Source organism: Myxine glutinosa, chromosome 5 (genome assembly GCF_964187855.1).
Source record: "Myxine glutinosa chromosome 5, kmMyxGlut1.1, whole genome shotgun sequence".
Classification (NCBI taxonomy): Eukaryota; Metazoa; Chordata; class Myxini; order Myxiniformes; family Myxinidae; genus Myxine; species Myxine glutinosa.
Genome location: NC_136265.1, coordinates 38,001,987 through 38,027,107, shown reverse-complemented (window position 1 = coordinate 38,027,107; position 25,121 = coordinate 38,001,987). Strand labels below are relative to the sequence as shown.

The window sequence follows — 25,121 nt, the reverse complement described above, 5'->3', positions numbered from 1 at the left end:
CCCACAGCTTTTGCCAAGTTATTGCTCAGTGTGGTCTGCTGGATAATTATATTGCTGCAAAATAAACCAAATAAAAATGAAATGCCTGGTGACCTCGATAAGCCGACTTTTGCACCATCACGTATGTAAATACTCACAAACTAGAACAGCACTCGGTAGATCGCATACCTCCACCAGGCTGAATAGTTTGCGTTTTGTATCAAACTGATTGACTGGATCAGGATCTAAACCAAAATCTAATCGGCTTGTTCTTGTCACCTACCCAACTCATCCACCAAGTTTTGTCAGAACTCGTCCACAACCTTTTGAGATATCGTGTTATACATCGTTTTGGTCCCATCCCTCAATGGTGAAGAATCACTTTAAAAAATAAAATAAAAATTATCAGATCGTATCTGGATCTTCACCAAAATCGAATCAATTCGTCCTCGTCACACACCCAACCAGTCCACTAAGTTTCATCTGAATCTGTCCATAACATTTTGATATATTATGCTCACACACATTCAAACAGGGGTGAAAACATAACTTCCGTCCACCTTCGGTTGTGGACGTAATGAGTTTGCTCACGCCATCGGGATGGTTCAGGAGGGGAGAGAGGGGAGAGAGGGGAAATCGGGGGGTGTTGACTCAAACAGCTGTTGCTTCCCAGTCAAATCTTTTTTTTTCCTGTGTTGCACCAGGACAGAATAAAGCATGAATACATTTTATCAGATACCTGTGACATAATAAAACCGGACACACTTCCCCAAACCTCATCCTTACTCCTCAACTGTGCACCCCTCTCCTTGCCAACCACTGGATTTATTTTCTAATTTTCTGCGTCAATTTTTGAATTTGCTAAAAACACGAAGAAAGCTTTTAGTAATATTGCTGTGCCGAGTGAAAGGCCTCCAGTCGGCCATCTTTGGTCGGATTGCAAAACAAAATCTTCTGCATAATCTGGTATCATAAATCAAAGACTATCATGTATTGTCTTTGTGCCAAGTTTTAACAAAATCGGTCCGTGCGTGTTCAATAAATGGTTGGCGACACGTTTAAGTAACAAAATGGCCGCCTGTCGGCCATCCTGGATCTGATCTCGAAAGAAAAGGCATGCATATGTAAGCCGTCATTCATTTATCTGTGTGCCAAGTTTGAACAACATCGGTAAATGCATGTCCGAGAAATGGTTTGGGACGTGTTCAACATCGGGTTTTTTGCAACTAAAATGGCCACTAGGCGGCCATCTTTGATCGCATCGCGAAACAAAATGATGTGCATAAGTGTACCATCATGTATTGCCTTTGTACCAAGTATGAACAAAATCATTGATCATTTTCTCATTTAAAACAGAACACATGGGAAATCCTTGCTATTTTGTTGTCGCCTTTTATTTGAAAGTTGATACAAGTTGACACAATCCAAGCAATTACAGAAAACAAGGTAATACAATCTTTCGGTTCTGATCAGTACAAAGATCATCCACATTATAACACACAAAAAAAAACTGTATTCTAAAAACAACCGGCTGCAATGAATATCCTTGGTCAAAATCGATAACTGCTCTTTCGTTAAGCCAAATGCATTCATTCCGCAAACCACCTTGACCAGGATCGCCACAGTTTTTGTTTTTTCGTTATTATAATTTTTTGAAAAAAATCTCTAAAGTTCAATGAAGACCATGCACAAGTAAGACGTGCTGTCCTTGCAAAACAAGGGCACATCCCGCTCAGGAGGCAGATTGCCGGAACCTTGCAATGTCTGGATGAGATTACTAGGTTGTTTTTTATTTATTAGTGTATCCTGAGTTAGAAACTGCATGATGCCACTCTGTCATCATTGAGCAATTATTTGCATGGGTATGGACCAAAACCACTTATACACTAGGAAAATGGGCAAATTTTTCAGGGTGGAAAAAATGAAATCTGTTTTTACCTCCACCACCGAAGGTGGATTGAGGTAATGTTTTCACCGCTATCTGTCCGTCTGCCTGTGAACAAGATATCTCAAAATGTGGTGGACGGATTGGGACGAAATTTGGCAGAGATGTAGCGTATGTGACAAGGACGAAATTATTAGATTTTGGTGAAGATCTGGAGTCGGATCCGGCTACTAGAATTTTAAAAGTGATTCTTTACCATTGGGAGATAGGGCCAAAAACTATACATAGCAGGATATCTCAAAAAGTTGTGGACAGATTTGGATGAAACTTGGTGGACCGGTTGGGTGTCTGACAAGGACGATTCGATTCGACTTTGGTGAAGATCTGAATATGGATTCGGAGATAAGAATTATTTGATTTTTAAAGTGATTCTTCACCATTGAGTGATGGGGTTAAAACCAACAAAAAGCAGGATATCTCAAAAAGTTATGGATGGATTTGGAAGAAACTTGGTGGACAGATTGGGTGTGTGACAAGGAAGAAACGATTCAATTTTGGTGAAAATCCGGATCTGGATTCGGCGAGTATAAATTTTTAAGTGATTCATCACCATTGGAAGATACTCACTTCAATACTCAGTTCCAGAAAGAGGATAATAAGCTTGTTACATACACGTCAGGTGGGTCGACGACAACCGTTGACTACCTGCTGGTGCGTAGGCGAGATAGGGGGCACCTCCGGAACACAAAGGTGATCCCGGGGGAGGAGGCTGTTTCACAGCACCACTTGGTTGTCTGCGACATAAGGGTGAAAGGTGCGAGGAGAGCTCGGCGGGTGAAGTACCAACCGAGAATGAAGGTGTGGAGGTTGAAAGAGGTGACAGTGAGGGAGGCATTAAAAGAGAGGCTGAGTGGGGTAGAGGATGATGTGGTTGAGCTTGAAAGTGGTTGGATGTCAATGAAAAATATTCTGTTGGGAGCCATTGGTGAGGCATGTGGATGGACAAAAGGACCACCGAGGCACTCGGAAACATGGTGGTGGGATGATGAAGTTGGAAAGAAGATTGACGAGAAGAGGAAGAAGTTCAAGGAGTGGCAGAAGGCGAAGGGTATGGGGGCAGAAAAGGCAGAGCATGAAAGTTATAAGGCAGCCAAGAAGGCTGCAAAGAAAGAGGTAGCAAAGCCGCAGGAGGCATGTAGGAAAATGTTCGGAGGACGCTTGGATTAGGAAGAGGGTCAGAGAGCGGTATTCAGGATTGCAAAGCAGATAGCGAAAGAGAGGTGTGATGTGATGGGGGAGAGTTGCTTGAAGGATGAAGTGGGACAAATCGTTGTGGACCCAGATGGAATTGAACGAAGATGGAAGAGATGTATGGAAATACTGTTGAATGCAGAGAATGAATGGGATGGCAACATAGAGAGTAACCCCCAGTTTTAGGACCGGCAGAGAAGATAACCGAGAAGGAAGTTGAGGAAGCGATAAAAGCAATGAAGAGTAGAAAAGCGGGAGGGCTGACGGGAGTTGTGGGAGATATGTTGAAGGCAGCAGGAAGTTGGGGTGTGAAGAGAATGACAGAGATCTGCAATCTGGTGGTGAAAGAAGGCCGCATTCCAGTGGATTGGGAACTGAGTACCCTCGTACCTCTATACAGGGGAAAGGTGACCCTCTGGAGTGTGGCTCGTATCGATCGATAGAGTTATTGGAGCATGGAATGAAGGTATTGGAAAGGGTGTTGGAGAGGAGGATAAGGAAGAAGGTGAAGATCGACGAAATGCAGTTTGGATTTATGCCAGGAAGAGGAACGACAGACGCGCTTTTTATTGTGAGGCAGTTGCAGGAGAAGTACATGGAGAAGAGGAGGAAGTTGTTTCTTGTGTTTGTTGATCTGGAGAAAGCATTCAATAGGGTTCCACGTGAAGTAGTGACATGGGCATTGAGGAAGTTAGGAGTGGAGGAATGGTTGATCAGAGTCGTGATGGCAATGTACAAAAGAGCGCGCACAGCTGTAAGGACGACGGACGGGAACAGTGGTGAGTTTGAGGTGAAGGTGGGAGTGCATCAGGGGTCGGTACTAAGTCCACTACTATTTGTAGCTGTGATGGAGGTGCTGGCTCGGAACGTAAAGGAGGCTTTACCGTGGGAGTAGTTGTATGCAGATGATCTGGTGTTGATTGCAGAAAGTATGGATGGACTGAAGGAGAAGATGAACAAGTGGAAGGAATGTATGGAGACAAAAGGTCTGAAGGTGAATATCAGAAAAACGAAGGTGATGGCAAGTGGTAAAGCATGTGGTGAGATGGAAAGAACTGGGAAGTGGTCGTGTGCTGTGTGCAGGAAGGGTGTCGGAGTGGATTCCATTCAATGTACAATGTGTGCTGAGTGGGTTCATCAAAAATGTAGTGGTTTGAGAGGGTCATTAACCAGTGTGGCAGCTACATTCACGTGTAAGGTGCGCACAAAGGGAGCTGCAGATAGAGTAAATGTTGTTTGATCTTGGCGACGGCGTGAAGCTGGAAAGTGTGACAACATTTTATTACCTAGGAGACATGCTGAATGGAAAAGGTGGATCAGACTCGGCAACGGTTGCGAGAGTGAGATGTGCATGGAAGAAGTTTCGGGAACTGAGTAGCGTGCTGACGAGGAGGGGAGTGTTGTTGAAGCTGAATGGAAAGGTGTATGCTGCATATGTGAGAAGTGTTATGATTTATGGGAGCGAGACATGGGTAAGGAATGTAGAGCAGCAACGAAGGCTGGAAAGGGTGGATATGCGAATGGTTCGGTGGATGTGCGGAGTATCGTTGAGAGAGAGGAAGACAAATGATGAATTGCGAAAGATGATGGGAATAGAGCCTGTGATTGATGCTGTGAAGAGGAACAGGTTGAGATGGTTTGGTCATGTGTTGAGGAAGGATGAAAGTGACTGGTTGAGAAGAGTGATGGAAATGAATGTAGAAGGAAGTCGAGGAAGGGGAAGACCGAGAAAGACTTGGCGAAAGATGGTGGAAGAAGAAATGCGGGCAAGGGGGTTAACAAGGAGAGATGCAGAAAATAGGGAAAAATGGAGAAGATTGTCATGGGGACCGCAAGGCTAACCCCCGCTCTTGCAGGGAAAATGGCCTTAAAATGCCTGTTGTTGTTGTTGTTGTTGTTGTCATCACCATTGGAAGATAGGGCCAAAAACGATACAAAGCAGGATATCTCAAAAAGTTGTGGACGGATGATTTTGATTAAATGTGATTTTGTATTGTGATTTTCTGGTCTATTCTGGGATACAAAAGTTAAACTGTTCACCTGGCAGAGGTATGTATGCTCTCTAGTGAGTGCTGTTCTTGTTCCTTATTTGTTCATTTTGTACCACAATTGCTAAAGTAATCATAGATTTCATTTTTTATTTTTTTTACCATGAAATTATCCGTTTTTTTATAGTGTACATGGGGTTGAGCAGCTGCAAAGAAAAAGAGCTGTCCGTACCTACATAAAGAATTGCTAGTTTAGCAGGTGACAGCTTAGAACACCCAGGTAATATTGGTTTCACAAATTGGGAGTGCTTCACGTGGATGCATCGTCTATCTTTTTCGTTACAGCAGATACATGCAAATTTGGAGGGGGTGCTTGCCCATGCTTTGTGAGTTTGAGGAATGAAAAGTTCCCATCTTTGGTCTTATGCTGCAAGATGTGAAAGACTGCTATTAACAAAGCACTGATCTCACAGCTTAAGTTGAAGAAGAAGAAGAAGCTGCAAGAATACAGAGAGAAGCATCGTTCATATATCCAGCAACTCAAGACCAGAGACGCAAACATTCCCTTTGCTCGGATACAAAAGGAAAAAGTGAAGCGACTTACTCAAGTTTGTTTATACTAGGGCATGCCCGTACTATATATATATCTAAAATTATATCCCCCCCCTCTATTTACATGAAATGGTTTGGTCCAAAGCGAACGGCTTGCGGAGTTTGGTAAAGAAATCGCCATAACGTGCACAAACGCGCAGGAAAGCGAAAGAATCGCAAATTAGTTTTAATTAGTTTTAAAACATAGTTTAACGCCAACATAGCGGCAACATAGTTTGCCAACGTGAAATAAATGAATACGCTCTCAAATGTGCCGTCCGAGGCAGAGTCTGTTCGGCACGTTCGGCACACCTGATAGCTCGCTGCTCTCTGATTGGTTGAATCGTTTTTTGGACATAGCTCGGTAACTACTTGTCCGATTAATATGAAACCTTGAAAAGGCACATCCTCGGGTCCCCAGCAATATACCTGGCAAGTTTCAAGTATATCGAACCCGTGGTTGTCGAGAAACAGCGGTCACAGACATACATACATACATACATACATACATACATACATACATACATACATACATACACACAGAGATTACTGGAATTATAGATAGATGACAAAGCGTATTATATGGCATGAAGAACAAGCATTCTGAGTATTGCGCTGCAATACATGTCCCCTACCGGCAGTCTGTCGTCCAGAAAACTGTTGGGGAAATTACCAAAGTTCAAAGTGCCATAACTTTGTCAAAAATGATCGAAACGTCATGAAGTTCAAACCTGATCTGTAACTTATGAGGAAACCATGTGCCAAGTTTGAAATCATTAGCATTAAGAGTTTAGAAAAAAAAGTCCGGAAAACTTCTGTGCGTGACGGACTGACAGACGGAGGGACGGAGTGCAAACCTATAGTCCCCTCCGGTGTACACCGGTAGGGGACTAATAAAACAACAAAACCACATCATAATATTCAGACCTTAAAATGACAGGAGGGGGTTGGGGGAGGAGGGGGTTGGGGGGGGGGGGGTGTTACTAAAGAGACAAAACCAAAAAAAATTCGAGTGATTAAAACAAAAGAACCAACAAAATAGTAATTCTACAAACAAATTCAAAAATCCCGGTCAGGATTTAAACCGAAATCGTACAGGAATAAATGCAAAACCATAATATCGTAACTCAATCCTTCAGTCTTTCCGTTTCATCAGTATTTTTGTACAAGCTTAGAAAACAAGTGCATAATACATCATTGTTTTTTTTGAAAATCCGTGTTGATTTTAACTGCCTCGAATTGCTTCCAGCGCAATGCGAGCTGATGTCCGGCTTCTCCAAATCCAAACTCATGGTTTCTCATAGTGGGAGACCATGTGCTGCCAAACAAATCTCATGGTGGGATTACGCCGGTTTGCCGGGATACCAAGCACCACCAATGAAGGTGGCACATCCACACATCCACAAACGCAAATCTTTGTCAAAGGCACCCTGGGATCATTAACATCCCGCAAGCAAATGCGAACAAGTACAAGAGACGCACAACATGTGGAATCGTAAGTACATTCCTCTAGCAAATGCAAAGCCCCCACTTGCAGCATCGATCACAGCAAGTAAAACAGAAAGCACACCTCATTGTGGACAAGAGATGCTGAATATATCTCGATTATTGACCATTAGGTTAAAGTTTAGTTACACCAGTTTCTCTGACCTATACATAATACTGATCAAGAACTACCTTACATCTGCCACGTTGGATTGAAAGACATTTTTGTCCTTTACATGTGATATGGATGCCAAGCCCAAATATATGATGCAACCAACAATGAATGAATGAATGATCGTTTTAAGGCCATTTTCCCCGCTAGAGCGGGGGTTAGCCTTGCGGGCCCCATGACAATCATGGTTCCCTGTTTGAGGCAATGTTTTTATGGCCGGATGCTCTTCCTGACGCCAACCCTTGGTCACGCTCTTACGATGCGCAGGGATACGGTGTACCTATTCTAAATCGGGGTACAATCGGATCATTCATCCCAGCAAGCTGGTACTCAATTTGCCGACCTCGGAAGGATGACAGGCTGAGTCAACCCCCCGGCGTTAATTCAGCGATCGACCGGGATTCGAACCCAGGATCCTAGGATCCCAAGCCGGCACCCTAACCGCTAAGCCAACACCAGGCTAAGCAGTTGCATATGATGCAGCCAACAGTAAGTGATAATGAGAGGAGAATAATCCAAAAGCAATTCCCTTATCTAAAATCTCTGATGTTACAAGATGGTCTTATTAAATACCGGAATTAATGAAACCAAAATGAACTGGAAAGAGAAATCATTGACCTACGATTCACTGGAAAGAGAAATCTCGCCAGGATGTGTTTTTAAGGCTTTTGTGTTAAAACAAATATGGCGGCCGAACCGTGTGACTGATGACATCATCATTAATTTTTTTTTCTCCACCAATTTATCCATAGACGACACTTACGAAATTTCATCTTGATCGGATGAAATTTTGTTCTTGTCGAATTATGATGTCATAATGGAGGAACCTATGACATCATCATTAACATGTTATTCCCCATGTTGAGTTCCTTACAATGAGCCAGCCAATTACAATGAGTCATTTTTTTTCTATGCAGCGCTTTTGGAGATATAGAGGTGTAAAGTTTTTTGGTTTTTCCAACATGGCGCCCGAAAGAAATGCGGTACATCTATGAGTGATTTCAGACCTTCAATATACAGTCTCCATAGAGCTCACGTCACCTTCATAATCTTGTGCAACCTCTCCCTTCCCTTCCCTTACTCCCCGTTTTTAAGAGGCACCAAACAACAATTAGGATAATCGTAGGCCAAAAAAACGGCGCCTTTTTTTTTGGTTTCACACAAAATCTAGACGGCCATGAGTCACCAGATTTGTGCGCCCGCATCCACACGTTTTGGGAAAGGATCAGGATAAAATGCGGGTGAGCTCGCTTTGACAGCCCAAAGTGGGACGGCTAAGTTGCATGAACATGTAGCGTCAGAGGGAGCACGGTTTTCAACCTGGGTTGAATATGTGCATGCAAAACAACGCAACACGAAAGACAATGCTTGAGATCAACATACAAAAAGCTAAAAGCAAGGCAACTCTTAAAATAATGTGCATTACATTGTTCAGTATGTCAACATTGTATTTGGGGAGGACAAGCCGTTGACACTGACACTGCCATGCAGAATTATTTAATTAACCCCCTCACAATAATCGCCCTTCCACCACAAGCCATAACCTTGAGCTTTGCAAAAGTATCACTTAATATCCCATGAATTTTGAAATGTGGTCAACATTTTAAAACGAAGCTTTCAGGATGAATTCCAGACTCAAAAAGACACTTCTCTGTTAAAGGCAGATTTTGTTGCTCCCCATATGTCGAGCATATTTACATATTTACTTGATTTTTTAATAATAGACTGATTGAACGGCTTGATTGAATTTCAAAAACAGATTGACCTCTCAAATTAGAAAATACATTGCAGACTTGGTGAATTACATACAACTTCAAAATGACAAATGTGATCGTGGAGAAAGCTTTCACACATTGTTACCGACGGTCATCGATGAAAGACCTTGCTTGCAAAATGACAAGTTTGGCTTCAGTTCGCAAAGCGAGAGATGTATAAAATACCTGATACTAATACTGTAGCTTTGAAATTGTAACAAACAAGAAATCCGAAACATGTCGAGCCAATTTCGTGTTAGCACTCACTTGACTGTACGATGCTCGTAAGCAGAAGAGACAGGATGAGAGTTTGAATGAGGATAAACTTTTCTTGGTAACCAAAGAAATCCCAATCTCATTATAAAGAACAGTACAGGGGTTTTCAGCAACACACAGTGATGAAAATGCCCCCCCCCCCCTTGCACTTGGCCACAGTGGCCAAAGTCTCCGGATTTCTAAGCCACAAACATTACAATACAGAAGCTTTGAGCGGTTCGGACTCACGGGACTTGTTACAGATCTTCAGGTGCTGCCTTAGACTCGACTTATGGCGGAAAATTTTCCCACATGCATCACAGTTAAAACCACCTATTTCACTGTGGCTACTCAGGTGGTCAACCAGTGATGACTTCACGGTGAATGCCTTGCCACACTGCTCACAGGAAAACGGCTTCTCCCCAGAATGTATACGTAGGTGCTGCAGTAGATGGGATTTCTGGCTAAATGCTTTCCCGCACTCCTCACATTTGTGCGGTCTCTCTCCAGCATGACACCTCTGGTGCTGCTTCAGGTTAAACTTTTGGCTGAAGCTCTTTCCGCACTCATCACACTCATAAGGGCATTCGCCACTGTGACACCTCAAATGTAGAACAAGGTGCCCTCTCCGACTAAACGTCTTGCCACAATCTTCGCATCCATATGGTCTTTCTCCGGTGTGAAATCGCACATGCTGTTTCAGGTTGTAATTGTGGCTAAACGCACGGCCACAGTCTGGGCAAATGTACGGCCGTTCGCCCGTGTGGCAGCGCCTGTGGCGATCGCTTGTTGATTTGTCGGCAAAGAACTTGCCGCAAATCGTGCATTCATAGGGCTTCTCCCCTGCATGAAATCGTAGGTGCTGGGTCAGAGATGACTTGTGACCGAAAGCCTTGCCACATTCATCGCAACCGTAAGGACGCTCGCCGGTGTGGCACCTATAGTGCCGCTCTAGTGTGTACCGGTCCCTGAAGGCCTTTCCACAGTCCTGACACTCAAACGGTTTCTCCCCCGTGTGGCTTCGAACATGGAGAGATAGATGAGAGCGGTGTGCAAAGCCTCTGCCACAGATATCGCAAACAAATGGCCGATCTCCAGTGTGCAAGCGCACGTGTTGCGTCAGGTGTGATTTATCGGTGAAAGTCTTGCCACATTCCTCGCAACCAAAGTTTCGCTCACCGGTATGGTTGCGCAGATGGCGCAAATAAGCAAAGCGCGACGAAAAGGTTTTGTTGTCACATTCTTTGCAGACCCAGGCCTTATCGTCACTGTGGACCTTCTCATGGCACAGCAGCTTGGCGAGTTCTCCAAACATCTTACCGCAGGTATTGCAACAGAAGTTCAATTTTTTCGGTTCTCCAGAATCTTCAGCACAGTTTTTGAAAACGGCAGACTTTGTCCGTTCGTATTGTCCGGAAAGACCAATCAACATCACCGGCTCCACGGGTTCTGGCATCGGACGATCTTCATCTCGGAATCCCGCAAGGTGTTCTTCCATCATTTGAATTCTCGTGACTTCAGGTTCCACCAGCTCTGCGCACGTGTGGATTACAAAAAAAGAAAGTTTAAAAACAGGCCTTGCGCTTGCATTCAAGCATGTGACGATTGCAAAGAATCAACCCAAATTTGTAACTCTATTATCTATCTATAATTCCAGTAATCTCTGTCTGTCTGTCTGTACGTCTGTACGTTTGTCTGTGACCGCTGTTTCTCGACAACCACGGGTCCGATATACTTTTAACTTGCCAGGTATATTGCTGGGGACCCGAGGATGTGCCTTTTCAAGGTTTCATATTAATCGGACAATTACTTACCGAGCTATGTCCAAAAAACGATTCAACCAATCAGAGAGCAGCGAACGATCGCGTGTGCCGAACGTGGCGGGCACACTCTGCCTCGGATGGCACATTTGAGAGCGTATTCATTTATTTCACGTTTGCAAACTATGTTGGCGTTAAACTATGTTTTAAAACTAATAATAAAACTAATAAAAACGAATTTGCGATTCATTCGCTTTCCTGCGCGTTTGTGCACGCGATGGCGATTTCTTTACCAAACTCCGAAGCCGTTCGCTTTGGACCAAACCATTTCTTGTAAATAGAGGGGGGGGATTGTCACCACTCGCAAGCCGTTCGCTTTGGACCAAACCATTTCATGTAAATAGAGGGGGGGGGGATATAATTTTAGATATATATATAGTACGGGCATGCCCTAGTGTTATCAATTATGATAACATCAATTAATTAATTAAATACCTAATTTTTACCTCTGGCATAAATTATGTTCCAGCATGTTAAAAGTATGTTGTTAAAAGCTCCGATGGCGATTGAAAGCTCAGAAAGCAAATGCTGTAAGTCAGCGACTCGCCATGCGATTCGTCCCAGAGTACCCCGGACAATCTGGCTTAAGGTTACTGGGGGTGTCGCACAAGTCACCTCGGGTTGGCCTAACACTCAAGCATAGGTCTCTCATGGGACTCGCCCATGTACAAATCCTTCGACCCACATTATACTCCCTGAGAGAACTGTCCACGTGTCATCAGGAGCCAATAAACTCACATTTGTGTTCATCAGGAAATCCACAATGGGCGACTACACATTCGACACCCCCTCCCCCTCGAGAATGTCGAATTGTCCAGGTGAGTCACCCAAATTAACTCGGGAAAAACCAAAGCATTTGAAATTAAACCCCTCAGGATTCATGCCAGACACGTTCTTTTTCGCTGTCAAAATCTCAAGCGAATGCGACAATCACTCCAGGAATATTCGCAAGGAGAAATCGCCTCTACGTGGGGTGGCCGAACGTGCGCTGCTAAACTTTGTTTGACCCTTCCAGGTGTACAGTTAGTCTGAAAATGAATGAAGGTGGATTGCAACTGGTGAGGTCAGCTTGCCAAGGTGATTGAATATGAGGTCAACCATATCACAAGCAAGCAGTTAGTATCCAATGTGGCACACCTTGCCTGGTCGGCACCCAGCATCCAGGTTCCACTTTAACAGCCTTAGGAAGCCCTGAAAATGAATGCACACAAATAGGTATCATCATAATCTCACTTACTTAAACCATCAGCCGTGATGTCATTCACTAGTGCTTTTGAGAGAGGGGAAAAATATCAGGCAGCCCCGCGACCACCATGGTATTAGCCGTTGCAAGCTTGTACGGCACAGACTCAAACTCCGACACAACAGTGCGAGATGGTTATGTCACTCTGTGACAAATGCTTTCAAACCGAGGAATCACTAACGTACCGCTTCATCGTTCGGATTCAGTTTGTCAAGTTCGGAAATCTTAAGGCTTTGGTGACGCATCACCGAGTTGCACACTCACAATACATTGGAGGCGTGCAATCGACTCAACGCGTCGCACCAAGTGGGTTGGCCTGATGAGCACTCCCTTCTGAACTGATGGCTCATGACGTTTCGAGAACCCAGGTTCAAATCCCATGTACTATTTGTATTTGTCCATTGCGTGCCAGTCCTTCGAAATCAAATAAAAGCACAGCGATGTTTACAAACGCTTTTGTCCTGAGCGTGATGCATGTACGTTGTACAAGCTTCCTTCCTCTTTGAGCCTTCAATCGATGCAGAAAAAGAAAAACACAAAAAAAAACGTTTTGGACACTTTTAGAACATCCTTGTGAAATAACAATTTAGTCACAGGAAAAAAAAAAAAAAAAAATTCAGTCGGACGAGTAATGAGCCTAACGTGCATTTTTTTTACTGGGCCGATTTTCATTGATGGATAGACGACTTGGACTGTGGAAGCTCAAGTTAGAGGATTTGGTCATTGGTGAGGATTGGAGTTAGAAAAAAAGAAGAGTGCTCTTTGTACTCGTTTTCGAAAGTAAAACTTTTTGGGCGGAGGAAGGGAGGGTTTCAGTCTGATTTGGAAGATTCAAGAGCACCTCAGATCTTAAGTGAAACGCCCTACACTCAAGAGGTCCACGATTTGGGAACAAAGTTTTCTAAAAGTTTGCTTTTTTTCGCAAGAGGTTCACGATTTGGGAACAAAGTTTTCTAAAAGTTTGCTTTTTTCGCAAGAGGTCCACGATTTGGGAACAAAGTTTTCTAAAAGTTCGCTTTTTTTCGCAAGAGGTCCACGATTTGGGAACAAAGTTTTCTAAAAGTTCGCTTTTTTTCGCAAGAGGTCCACGATTTGGGAACAAAGTTTTCTAAAAGTTTGCTTTTTTTCGCAAGAGGTCCACGATTTGGGAACAAAGTTTTCTAAGTTTGCTTTTCTTCACAAGAGGTCCACGATTTGGGAACAAAGTTTTCTAAAAGTTCGCTTTTTTTCGCAAGAGGTCCACGATTTGGGAACAAAGTTTTCTAAAAGTTTGCTTTTTTTCGCAAGAGGTCCACGATTTGGGAACAAGGTTTTCTAAAAGTTTGCTTTTTTTCGCAAGAGGTCCACGATTTGGGAACAAAGTTTTCTAAGTTTGCTTTTCTTCACAAGAGGTCCACGATTTGGGAACAAAGTTTTCTAAAAGTTTGCTTTTTTTCGCAAGAGGTCCACGATTTGGGAACAAGGTTTTCTAAAAGTTCGCTTTTTTTCGCAAGAGGTCCACGATTTGGGAACAAAGTTTTCTCAAAGTTTGCTTTTTTTTTTGCTCGCAGCAGCTTTTATAGTGACCATCTCTGCGGTTGAATGTCGAGTTCTGTGAGGCGTTTACGTTCTCTCGGAGATGACAAAGCGGGAATGCAAAACTCGGTCCATTCTCGCTCGGCCGGAGAGGGAATTCCAGAGAGATTTGGTCTTCAAAAAATGGCTATTCCTTCATCTGATATTTTTGCAGCAGACTGTTCTCCTGCATGAAATATATATCCAGACCTTCAGCATATTGATTCTTCGAATGACAAAAAAGGAAGTTGAGAGTGCATCATTGAGGCCTTCAGCATACATCGCAACAATAGATCATAAAATTACCAAAAACGGTAAATACCAATGTCAAACAGCTACTAGGAGACCATACCACACCTACCCTGCACAACCTCAGGTCATAGCAGTGGTTATTAGTCCCCTACCTGGAAGGGACTATAGGCTTGCTCTCAGTCTGTCTGTTCGTCCATCCTGTGATTTTCCAGACTCGTTTCCCATACCCTTTAACATATTCGACTGAAACTTGGTACATGCCTTCATTATGATAAATTACACAACATGTTTGAGTTTCGGGGCATTTTGCCAATTTTTCATGGAGTTATGCCCTTTTTGCTTGGAACAAGAACATCCATTGGGACCGATGGGGTACATGTATTGCAAAGCAAAAGTCCCTCTTGCTATTATTATTTTGAATGCAGTCTGTGGCTGCTAAGCCTGGTGTTGGCTTAACGGTTAAGGTGGATGGCTTGAGATCCTCAAGCCCCTGCCAATCTGCCATGCTGTTTAATCAACACCAGGTCGGTTAAATCAGCCCGTCATCCTTCGGAGGTCGGCAAAATGAGTACCAGCTCACTGGGAAGAATAAGCCATTTGAGTATCCTGTGTTGGAGTGACGACCCATCCAGGATGGTGCCCAATAGTCTATGAAACTGCTTCGGCAGGCCTACATATCTGAAGATGCAAAAGGAGTGGTCTTCTTCTTATTCCGTGGCTGCTGGTTTCATCATTGCTGGGAGCAAGGCTGTGCAGCTGATGCAATGCCCCATTTCCAGTATGATGGTACTCATTTTGTCGACCTTAGAAGGACGACAGGTTGAGTCAACCCAATTTGTGTTATTTAACGGCTCGACAGGGGCTCAAACTCAAGACCCTAAGATCTTAAGCCAGCCACCTTAATTTTTAGTAAAGCCTACACCAGGCGTATTACAACGATCTCAACAATCGTATATTTTTTATTTTTTTGAAACAACCAAAATTTTCACATTTATTAATCGTTTCGTCAGCAATTACACGAATCACAATTAGCGGCCCCTTTTCCCTATTTAGGACTTTCCCAAGCATACAAAACCAATAGATACAATTGCACCCAATAAATTTCGGCTTTTTCTTAGGAGAATGAATTTTCTCAACCAAATGTTGAGAAAGGTATGCTAATCACCGTGTGAAAGGAGATGAAACATAAGCCCGTCTGCAAAGCAAGTTTTCCTTTGTCTTGCTTACCTGTTGTCGTGTCAAAACCATCTTTGTCCTGCTCCTCTTCCTGCTTCATCAAGTCTCCCTCCAACTGCTGTTCCTTTTCTTCATCATAATGAACCTCATCCTCTTCTTGTTCCATTTCTTTTTCTTCCTCTTCTTCTTCTTCTTCTTCTTCCTCCGAGTTCTCCCACTTCACTCCCATCCGAAGATCTTTGGCGGTCTGGTTTGAGGCCGTTGCATCACCCTTGCTCGATGCATGATCAATGGCACCTGCCTTTTCCTTGTCTGCACTCAGCGCATCGGGAGCGAAAGAAGAACACTGGTTACAAATCAAAATCAAACATTTTCTCCGCAAGTCTTTCAAAAATGATCTATCGCAAAACACTTTTTTTGGTTAACAGTGAGAATAAGTACTGCAAGTGCACTTTATCTCGAAATAACGTTTTATGAAAATGTACATTCACACCGCATGTGTACATTGACAATCATGGATTGGGAATGATCAGCCCTCGAAACCGATCCGGCATGATGTCCGTGCACACTTCACGCGTGCACGTTAGCCAAATTGTGGACATCGAACAACTCTGCAGACTCTTCTTCTTCACCCTGTCAGGGAGTGTGTCAAGATGTGCAACCTAGCCTGTCGTCACGTCACGACAGGACGCCCAAATCCCAAACGGAAATGCTCCGAGACCCGATGATCCGACAACGTGTTCTAAAAGTGTGCACACACAAGACACCTTTGGAGAGAGGTGGGAGATTTGAGAGGTTATAGTCTTAGTGAATGCTCGAGAAAAAAATGGCTGACCTTACCTTTCGTAATGACAGAGTCTACAAAATCTGGATCCAGTTTCATTGTGCTTCGCATGCCTGCAGTGATTAAAGAGTAAGAGGAAGAGGAAGAGGAAGAGTGTGCAAGTTTTAGTACAGATTGGACGCGTTTGAAAATTCCCCACAAAGTTGTTGAAATTGAAATTCTAAAGCAAGGCCATGCTATATTGGATATAAATGGTTGCTTTGTTGCTCTGGTGATGCCAGACTCTCTTGGACAAAGGTTTAATAGTAAAAGAAAGGACAAATCTCTGTCTATGTGCACTCGGCAGATACCTGTGTGCAGTCTTTCACACAGCCAGAGGTTCATCCGTTCTTTTGATTAAAATCTTCCTGACTACTCCTTCAGACCTCTTTGTGGACCATGGACAGAAGGGTGTGCGGCAGACACATCCAGCTGGCCGGGATCCCTGCGGCAATAGCTTGTGTGGAACATGGTTCCTACTTCCGAGGAGCACCACAGTGAAGGGGTTCATGCTTGGTAGAGTTTTAAAGTGCATTTATTATTTATTAAAGCGATGTTGTCCAATGTCATGGTGCCAGGGTAGCACACTCGTCTCTGAGCCGTCGAGACTGGGTTCGATTCCCGACCTGGGTATAAACTGTCGGATTGGTGGTTTGCAGGCCGGGAATTGCACCACAAATTTAAATGTCCCTTTGGATGGACTTTAAGCAGGGTGTTCCCTCTGCTGGCATTAGTTGGTGGACGTTAAAGATCTCTGTGTTATTTGCGATGGGGCATCGGGTCATCACCATGCCGTGAACAAATCACAAATTCCTGCCAAATTTGGTCGAATGCCAGGCCTGGCTGGTCAGTTTGTGAGATTTGCAGCAAAAGCTTTCCCGCGCGACCACACAATGTGGAAATAATTAGGGCTTTTGAAGTAGTAGTAGTAGTAGTCATAGCAGTAGTAGTAGTAGTAGTAGTAATAACTACAACTAGGATAGTCAAGGCTACCCTAAAAGCCACACTAAATCAAGATAGATAAGCTGAAAACGGTAACCGCCTCTTGCTTAAAACTCCCAAAATGCAGGCCGACATCACACCTCAACTCATTTGTTCCTCTATTCTCCCGTCTGTGCAACCACCTTCCAGAGGGTGCTCAATCCCACTCTTCCCTTCAGGTTTGCAAGCAGGTGGTGCACCACCATCTTGTGTCATTCTCCACCCCAACCAGTTATCTTTTCCACAAGCCTCTAACTTGCAGGATCCTACCCTCCTCTCTCCTCATTCCCATGCTTGAAGTGTCCATCTGCGGCTCCATTGCCCCACTGATAGTACGTTACCTATCCCCCCCCCCCCCCCCCCAAACCCACCGTCTCATTGCTCTTGGAGTGGCAGGATAGCCTATAGATACGCACACTCGCCTCTAAGCTGTCTAGCCTGGGTTCAAATCTCGGCCCAGCTTTAAACTGTCAACCCCGTGTCTCAAAGGCGGTAATGTGTGTGTCGTCTCTCAGATGGGCGTTAAGAGGGTGTGCGGTCTTCAAGCATTCGTCTACGGATGTTAAAAATCCCATTAGGCGAGGAAGCGCTAGCATGATGACCAAAACATTCCAAATTCCTGCCCTAACCTTGCGTTCCCAGTGTTGAAATGGCATGAAATCCAAACGTGTCAACCATTCCCCCCTCCGTCTGCCCCCACTACCCCCCTCCCCCCACCGAATTGGGTGGTGGGGTGGGGGGAGAGTCCCTATGCCCCTTATCTGGGCATGCGAATTAGTAGTCGTGGTTCTTACATCAGCCTAGGGTTTATCTACAAAAAAAAGATGTCGGAGGGAGGGAAAACGCTCGGATAAATTCAGAGATGGATTGTATAGGAGGAGAAAAGTGAAAATATGTCAGGATTAGGGAACATTGAGGGGGGATATAAATGGGATAAAATTGGATGGGGTAGGTGTAAGTTTAGAAGTTGGGTGTCGAATTGCCATGCCATCTAAAATCCAAATCCATCCTTCAGAATTTTTTTTGCTCTCCTCTTTGTGCCAGGAAATGAGGAGACGCCACATGGAGAGACATTTCGCTCTCATTGAATCTTGCCGATAATAGCCTCGCTCAACTCCAAACGAAAGAGACATTCCTTTTTCGGCCTAACAATGTACAACAAGGCTCTTTCCAAACATGAGATGTCCAACCACCAAAAGGCATCTGCAACACACCTTTGCTTGGTCCTTCTGGAGTCCGTAAGGTATAAACAGACAATTGGGCAAGGCCTCTGTCGCTTTGTCTTCTCTGCATCCTTAGCTGAGAGTGAATGTGATGAATAAATGTCGCACAGGAAATGAGGAGCAATGCGGTTGGTTATGTGGCAGTGGGGATAATTATGTGGTGTCCGTCGGGTTACGGGCAAGTGCACTCGTTTCTTACTCGGATTATTGCTTCCAAATAGTCTGTCGAGCAATTCGCGCGACTCCTGCATACAGAGAGCTTTGCCGCTAGCAGCATCTTTTCGTCCTGCCTCCATCATGCTGCACACACATTCAGTGTTAATAGCAAGTTGTAACGAGACGTTTTCGGCAATGTTCAATGCTACTGTAGTTGTACAACTCGGTTTTCCTTCGCTAACAACTCGGTTTCCTGGATAAAAGGAGATACATGCTGATGTGAAAAAACTTAGACATTTTGCATTTTCCTGCTCTGGTGCACAAGGAAAATGAAAATTAGTGCTTGAGGTAAATGCACCTTTATGTAAAAGCAATTTCACGAACACAACCAAAATTAACACACAATATACGTCGATTTAAACCAATGCAGAGGATGTCCGGCCTTTTCCTTCAAAACCAATGAAATTCTTCTCAGGACACATTCATGATCGTTTTAAGGCCATTTTCCCCGCTGGAGCAGGGGTTAGCCTTACGGTCCCCATGACAATCATGGTTCCCTGTTTGAGGCAATGTTTTTATGGCCGGATGCCCTTCCTGACGCCAACCCTTGGTCACGCTCTTACGATGCGCAGGGATACGGTGTACCTATTCTAAACCGGGGTACACACAGGGATCATTCACCCCAGCAAGCTGGTACTCAATTTGCCGACCTCGGAAGGATGACAGGCTGAGTCAATAGCGATCGACCGGGATTCGAACCCAGGATCCTAGGATCCCAAGCCGGCACCCTAACCGCTAAGCCAACACCAGGCTATATATATATATATATACACACATATACATATATATATAATATATAATATATATATATATATATATATGTATAGATATATATACACATTCAAATAATTTTAACATTTTTTATTTATTTATTTATACCATTTTTATACCTTATTTTTATGCCTATGCCCCGAAGGTGGCCGGAGGCATTATGTTTTTGGGTTGTCCATCCATCTGTCCGTACGGGTTAAACCTCGTTTTTCTCAGCAATGTCCGATTTAGACGAAACTTTCAGGGTAGGAGTGGCACCCATGCAGAATATATATATTTAATGATAATTGTGATGTCATAGGTCACGTGGTATGGCAGTCATCTTGAATTAAACGCAAATAATTAAAAAATAATTTCGCGGAAACCGCGGAATGGAAAAATTTGAAACTTGGCACAAGTACTCCCAATGGGGAACAAAAGCATGATAATGATAAAATCATAGGTGAAGTGGTATACCAGCCAAACATGTTTTAATCAAATTCCTCATCCTAAAAATCTGAAATTGCATGCACATGATCGAAGACTCATTTGTATTGAAATATTAAATTTATGACATCATTGGTCACATGGTGTGGCAGCCATATTGGATTGAAGGAAAATATAAAAAAATTATATCTCTGAAACCACTTACCCTATTGATGCGAAATTTTACAAATATCATCAAACAGCACTGTTGCATATAGTTTGAAAATGATGATGTCGTAGGTCAAATGACATGGTTTGGCAGCCATCTTGGACAGAAAAACGAACCTTATCCCATCAACATAAAACGTCACAAACGTGATCCCCAACCCATACATATGCAGAGTGTAAATTTTAAAGGTCATATGTCATGTGGTATCGGCAGCCATATTAGCTTGAAAGCCGATATTTAAAAATATCCCTTCTCTGAAACCGCTTCACCAATCGATGTGAAACCTGTCATGGCTGGTGAAAATGTGATACTTGAAAACAGCTGAAGGGATTTAAATCAAACTTGTTTATTTTTAGGACAGTGAATGAAGGCATATACCAGCTGTGGGACATTGCGGATGCATATTGGCGACACAGTCTCATTGTTCTAGTTTATACATATTATATATATTTATATTATATATATATATATATTTTATACATACATATATATTTTTGGAAATATTTTTATTTATTTTATGTTTTTTATTTATATAAATTCTATATACTGTATTTGTCTTTTTATATTTTATACTATTAGGAGATAAGGCTCCTAATAGAGCACACACACACACACACACACACACACACACACACACACACACACACACACACACACACACACACACACACACACACACACACACACACACACACACACACACACACACACACACACACACACACACACACACACACACACACACACACACCTTGGGGGAAAGTGCCGTCATTAACGTCACTTCCCGGGATACTCTGGGTACCAGCAACGTCATAACAATGCCTCGCTTTTCTCACCGTACTTAGCAGGGCATTTCCTCAAGAGCAATTTCCTCCTCCCTATGGATGCCAATCCTTTTCAAGCTCTATCCTTTTCAAGCAAGGAAGAAGCATGTACCATTTTAAAGTCTTTGGTATGACTTGAACCGGTCCAAAGCCGATTGGTGTTTTTGAGGAGACACTATCTCCTTACTGGATGGCCATTGGGGAGCTTATCCGGCCTTTGCCAGGTATTGTTTTTGGTGATGGCAGGGTGTCACAGTCACCCTCCTCAATATCAAAGGTGTCGGTTTCGTCGCCGATAATTGTTATATTAAATAACTTAACATACAAATAAAATAAGTGTTATATTAAATAATACATAGAATGAAACTCTTGTGGAAAGGTGGTCCAAGCTTCTTCCAAGACCAACACAGATCATATAAGTTGCTGGGATGCTTCTTTACTTTCCTTTGTCCAAATAGTCTCGTATAGCTTCAACGATACGGCTTTGAGGTATGCGTTCAAGTACTTTGAGGTATGCGTTGAAGAACTGAGATATGCATTGAAGAACTTTGAGGTATGTGTTGAAGAAAACATATGATAAAGAAAGTGGGAGACGAGATGGGGAGCGAGAGGGAAGCACACAAGTACAACATTTAAGAGCAGGGACACCGGGAGATCTGTAGGAGGGAGGGGGCTTGGGGGGAGGAGGCATAGAAAGGGGGGTGGGGTGAAAGAGGTATAAAACACATGGACACAGCTAGGACTTCCAGGAAAGAAGTCAGTATTTCAGAAAAGTCGATCTAGGGTGAATTAACGGGGGTAGAAAAGATCAAAGTTTTGGATGGGGGAAGATAAGAGATGGTGGTGGACAGCTGTTTTAAAGACCTGGAGGGAGGAGTGGGATTGAAGGGAGTGTGGGAGTTTGTTCCAGAGGCGGGAGAAAAGAGGAATGAAAGAGTGAAGGTGAATAGACCTGTAGGAATATTTGTGGGACAGAGCACAGAGACAGCTGGGGGGACTAGGCCGGAGAGGAGTCGGTAGAAGACAGAAAGACCACCAACCTGCCTACGGTGAGTGAGTGAAAGGCCCTCGGAGTTAGCTTCATCACGGGAGATTCCAATGATTCTGAAAGCTTTGGTTTCAACAGCATGAAAACGAGCTAGGTGTGAGGCAGGAGCACCAGCCCAGAGGGGAGAGCAGTATTCCATTGAGCTGCGGATGAAAGCCTGATATGTGGTGAGGAGCTCAGGTGTGCCAAGGAAGGACTTCATACGACGGAGGATGCCCAGTCGGCAACTGACTTTGGAGGCCAGCTTGGAAATGTAGTTTTCCCAGTAAAGCTAATGGCAGATTGTGAGACCCAAGAGCTTGAGTGACAGAACTTCTTGGAAAGGAATGTTGAGAAAGTAGGTGGCAGGTTTGTCCAGATGGTCTTTTTGGAGAGACGTAGTGAGAGCATGAGATTTGTCAGGATTGAAAGACACGTTCCACTTGTTTGACCAGTCTGTGATTTTGTCCAGGTTTGCAGAGAGTGAGGAGGCTGCAGACTACCGATCTGAGGGATGAGGTATGGAGCGGCAGAGTGGAGTCATCAGCAAAGAGAAAGAGAGGATTTTCCAGAGAGTCGTAAAGATCATTGATAAATACCAGAAAAAGCACAGGGCCCAGAACACTGCCTTGGGGAACTCCAGCCTGAACAGGAAGGGGAGAAGAGAGAAATCCATTCAGGGCCACACGTTGACTACGACCAGAGAGGAAGTCCGCAAGCCATGCGTGGAGATTTCCATGGATACCATAGGAGGAGAGTTTGGTGAGCAGAGCAGGGTGCCAATGTCAAGGGAGACAGCTCTAATTTCCTGTTTGCCATTGAGGACTTCCATCCATTGTTGAGACAGCAGAAGCAACATGTCCAGAGTAGAGTGACCTGGTCTGAATCCAAATTGATGGTCAGAGATCAAGCCATTGGAGAAGAGGAAAGATTTGATATCCGAAGCAATGATGGAATCCATGACTTTGCTGATAATTGGGAGCAGGCTGATTGGTCTGTATTTGTAAGGATCTGTTTTTGCACATTTTTTTGTGTAAAGCGGTAATGTTTGCTGAATTCCAAGATGCTGGCAGATGACTTTGAGCAAAAGAGAGGGTGAAGAGAACAGAGAGAGGGTGTGAAAGAGCGGCAGAGTGGGATTTTAGGACCCATGGGCTGATGCCGTCTGGTCCAGTTGCAGAATCAGTCGAGGATTGACCGAAACTTCTCCACCTTGTCAAGAGAGAAGGACACAGAGTCCAGGAGCAGCTGGGTACCACTGGGTACGGTGGTTACAGAGAGAGACGGATTTGGGACAGAAAGATTTCGAGGCAAACACAGAGTTGAGGCATTTAGCTTTTTCACGTGTGGAGTCAGCTGTGTGGCCGTTTGAGGTAAGGGAGGGGATGGAGGGGGAACAAACACGAGAAACAGATTTGACAAGACGCCACCAGGATTTGGAAGAGGGAGACAGGTTTGAGAGTCCAGGTTTGAGAGTCCAGTCTTGAGAGTAGAGAGATATTGTTTCCTGGCTCTCCTGAGGGTGGACACACACTTGTTTCGGGCTTTGTGAAAGTAAAGGAGATTGCCTTCCGTTGGATTTGCCTTCCAGGAAGCGAAGGCAAGTTGTTTCAGGGCAACTCCCTCACCACAAGATTCCGTGTACCATGGATGGGAGGAAGGGGGGAATGGGGAAGGGTAGGGGTGGGGTGGGGGAAGGGGAAGGGGAGGGGGGAAGGGGGGAGGAGGGAAGGGGGGAGGAGGGAAGGGGGGAGGAGGGAAGGGGGGATGGGAGGGAGCACGGGAAAGGGGGAGGGGAGGGGAAGGGAGGGAGGGAAATGGTGAGAAGGGAAGGGGGAAGGAATGGAGGTGGAGTGGGAGGGGGCGAGGAGGGGTGGGGGAGGGGTGGGGGAGCAAGAAGGGGGAGGAGCAGGGAGGAGAGAGAGAAGGGAAGGAGGGTGGAGCGAGGAAGCAGGGAGGGGGGGGGACATTTTGCACAAAAATGTTAATGTTTAAAATAATAAAAATGTTAAGTCAATGAAAAAAATGGGTATGTGAAAACACAAAGGTAGCTCTGTCTACTGTAATGCCATGGCTTGCAAAAGCAGCCTGAATAGCATTCACCAATCGCTAGATATGGTAAATGTTGTCAGATTTCACTCCAGATTTGGACATTATTTCGTCTACAGCATCCAATCCTCATATCCAAATCCAGATTTTGATGATATGCTTCAATTATGTAATGATAATCGATCGTCTATCATTACTGGCATTAATTAATGGTGGCTTAAGAATCCAGCAAGGTGCAGTGGGCTCACCAATATGGCGGGCCGCCATATTGGTAAGCCACCACATCGGGTTATTTTTCTTATGAGCACCTCATTAATCGTCTTCAAAAAGGATGTTAAAAAACACCCAACACCCAGTTTTCATCCTTCCAAACTGTTCTATAGTATTGGAGGTCCAGGTGTATGCATACAACGTTTGGGGCCGCCATGTTTCATGGTTTTGGAGTTACGGAGGAGACAGATGGACGGACGGACACTGCCTTTTATTATCATATATGTATATATATGTATATGTGTATGTGTATGTGTATGTGTATATGTATATGTATATATATATATATATACATATATATATATTAGGGTGGTCCTCAAATGTACACCAAAGAATAAAATTGGACTTTTTTCAAGAGCTTGTTGCCAAAATTGTTCCTTATTGTGAAAAAATGAAATGTGCCAAAGATGGTTTCGATACGACTTTATTTACTACTGTCACACATGGGTTGAAAATTACAATGTTTCAGTAACGACACACAAAATTGTTTTTAATAAACTAACACTCAGATGTAATCCCAAATCAGTAAGAATGTATGACAATCATCATAAACACACAGAGTAAAAGTCCTCCAGACCATTGATTCCTCATTAATAAGTTCTGTGGTAATGCTATACAATGCTACTTGCACGCTTTCGGCTCTGCCTCTTTGAAGCAGATAGAACAGCAGAGTCGTCATGATCACTGGCTTCAGCACTGCTGTCTGTTGATGATGCTAGCTCCAAGAGTCTCCTCTCAGGCTGCTTGCTTCCCTTTTTCATGCTGCTCTCTTTCAGTCAACACATTGTCGCGTTGATGCGTCCGCTCCTCTTTTCCTGCTAGCACCTTGTCAACACCAACCATAAAGCCCCGTCGACCTGGCTCCCGTTGTGCCTTAAGGAATTCACGGTCCTCTGGT

The 25,121-nt window shown here is 44.0% G+C and overlaps 1 protein-coding gene across 6 annotated transcripts in view; it reads right to left on the bottom strand.

The window, feature by feature from the left end:
* Positions 1-1,355: 1,355 nt before the first annotated feature.
* The window catches only part of LOC137413238 (uncharacterized), a 30,029-nt gene continuing 6,263 nt past the window's right edge, over positions 1,356-25,121 (bottom strand). The window contains exons 2-6 of one of the 6 annotated variants that reach the window (XM_068098636.2): positions 18,632-18,732; positions 16,246-16,302; positions 15,457-15,717; positions 12,318-12,371; positions 1,356-10,893 (exon numbers count right to left, since the gene is read on the bottom strand). In XM_068098636.2, coding sequence (XP_067954737.2) covers positions 9,575-10,893; positions 12,318-12,371; positions 15,457-15,717; positions 16,246-16,302; positions 18,632-18,731 — 1,791 coding nt within the window. In that variant the 5' untranslated portion in view covers position 18,732 and the 3' untranslated portion in view covers positions 1,356-9,574. Of the gene's footprint in view, positions 10,894-12,317; positions 12,372-15,456; positions 15,723-16,245; positions 16,303-18,631; positions 18,733-25,121 lie in introns of those variants that run through there. The other 5 variants (XM_068098638.2, XM_068098637.2, XM_068098640.2 and 2 more) reach the window with 5 other exon arrangements.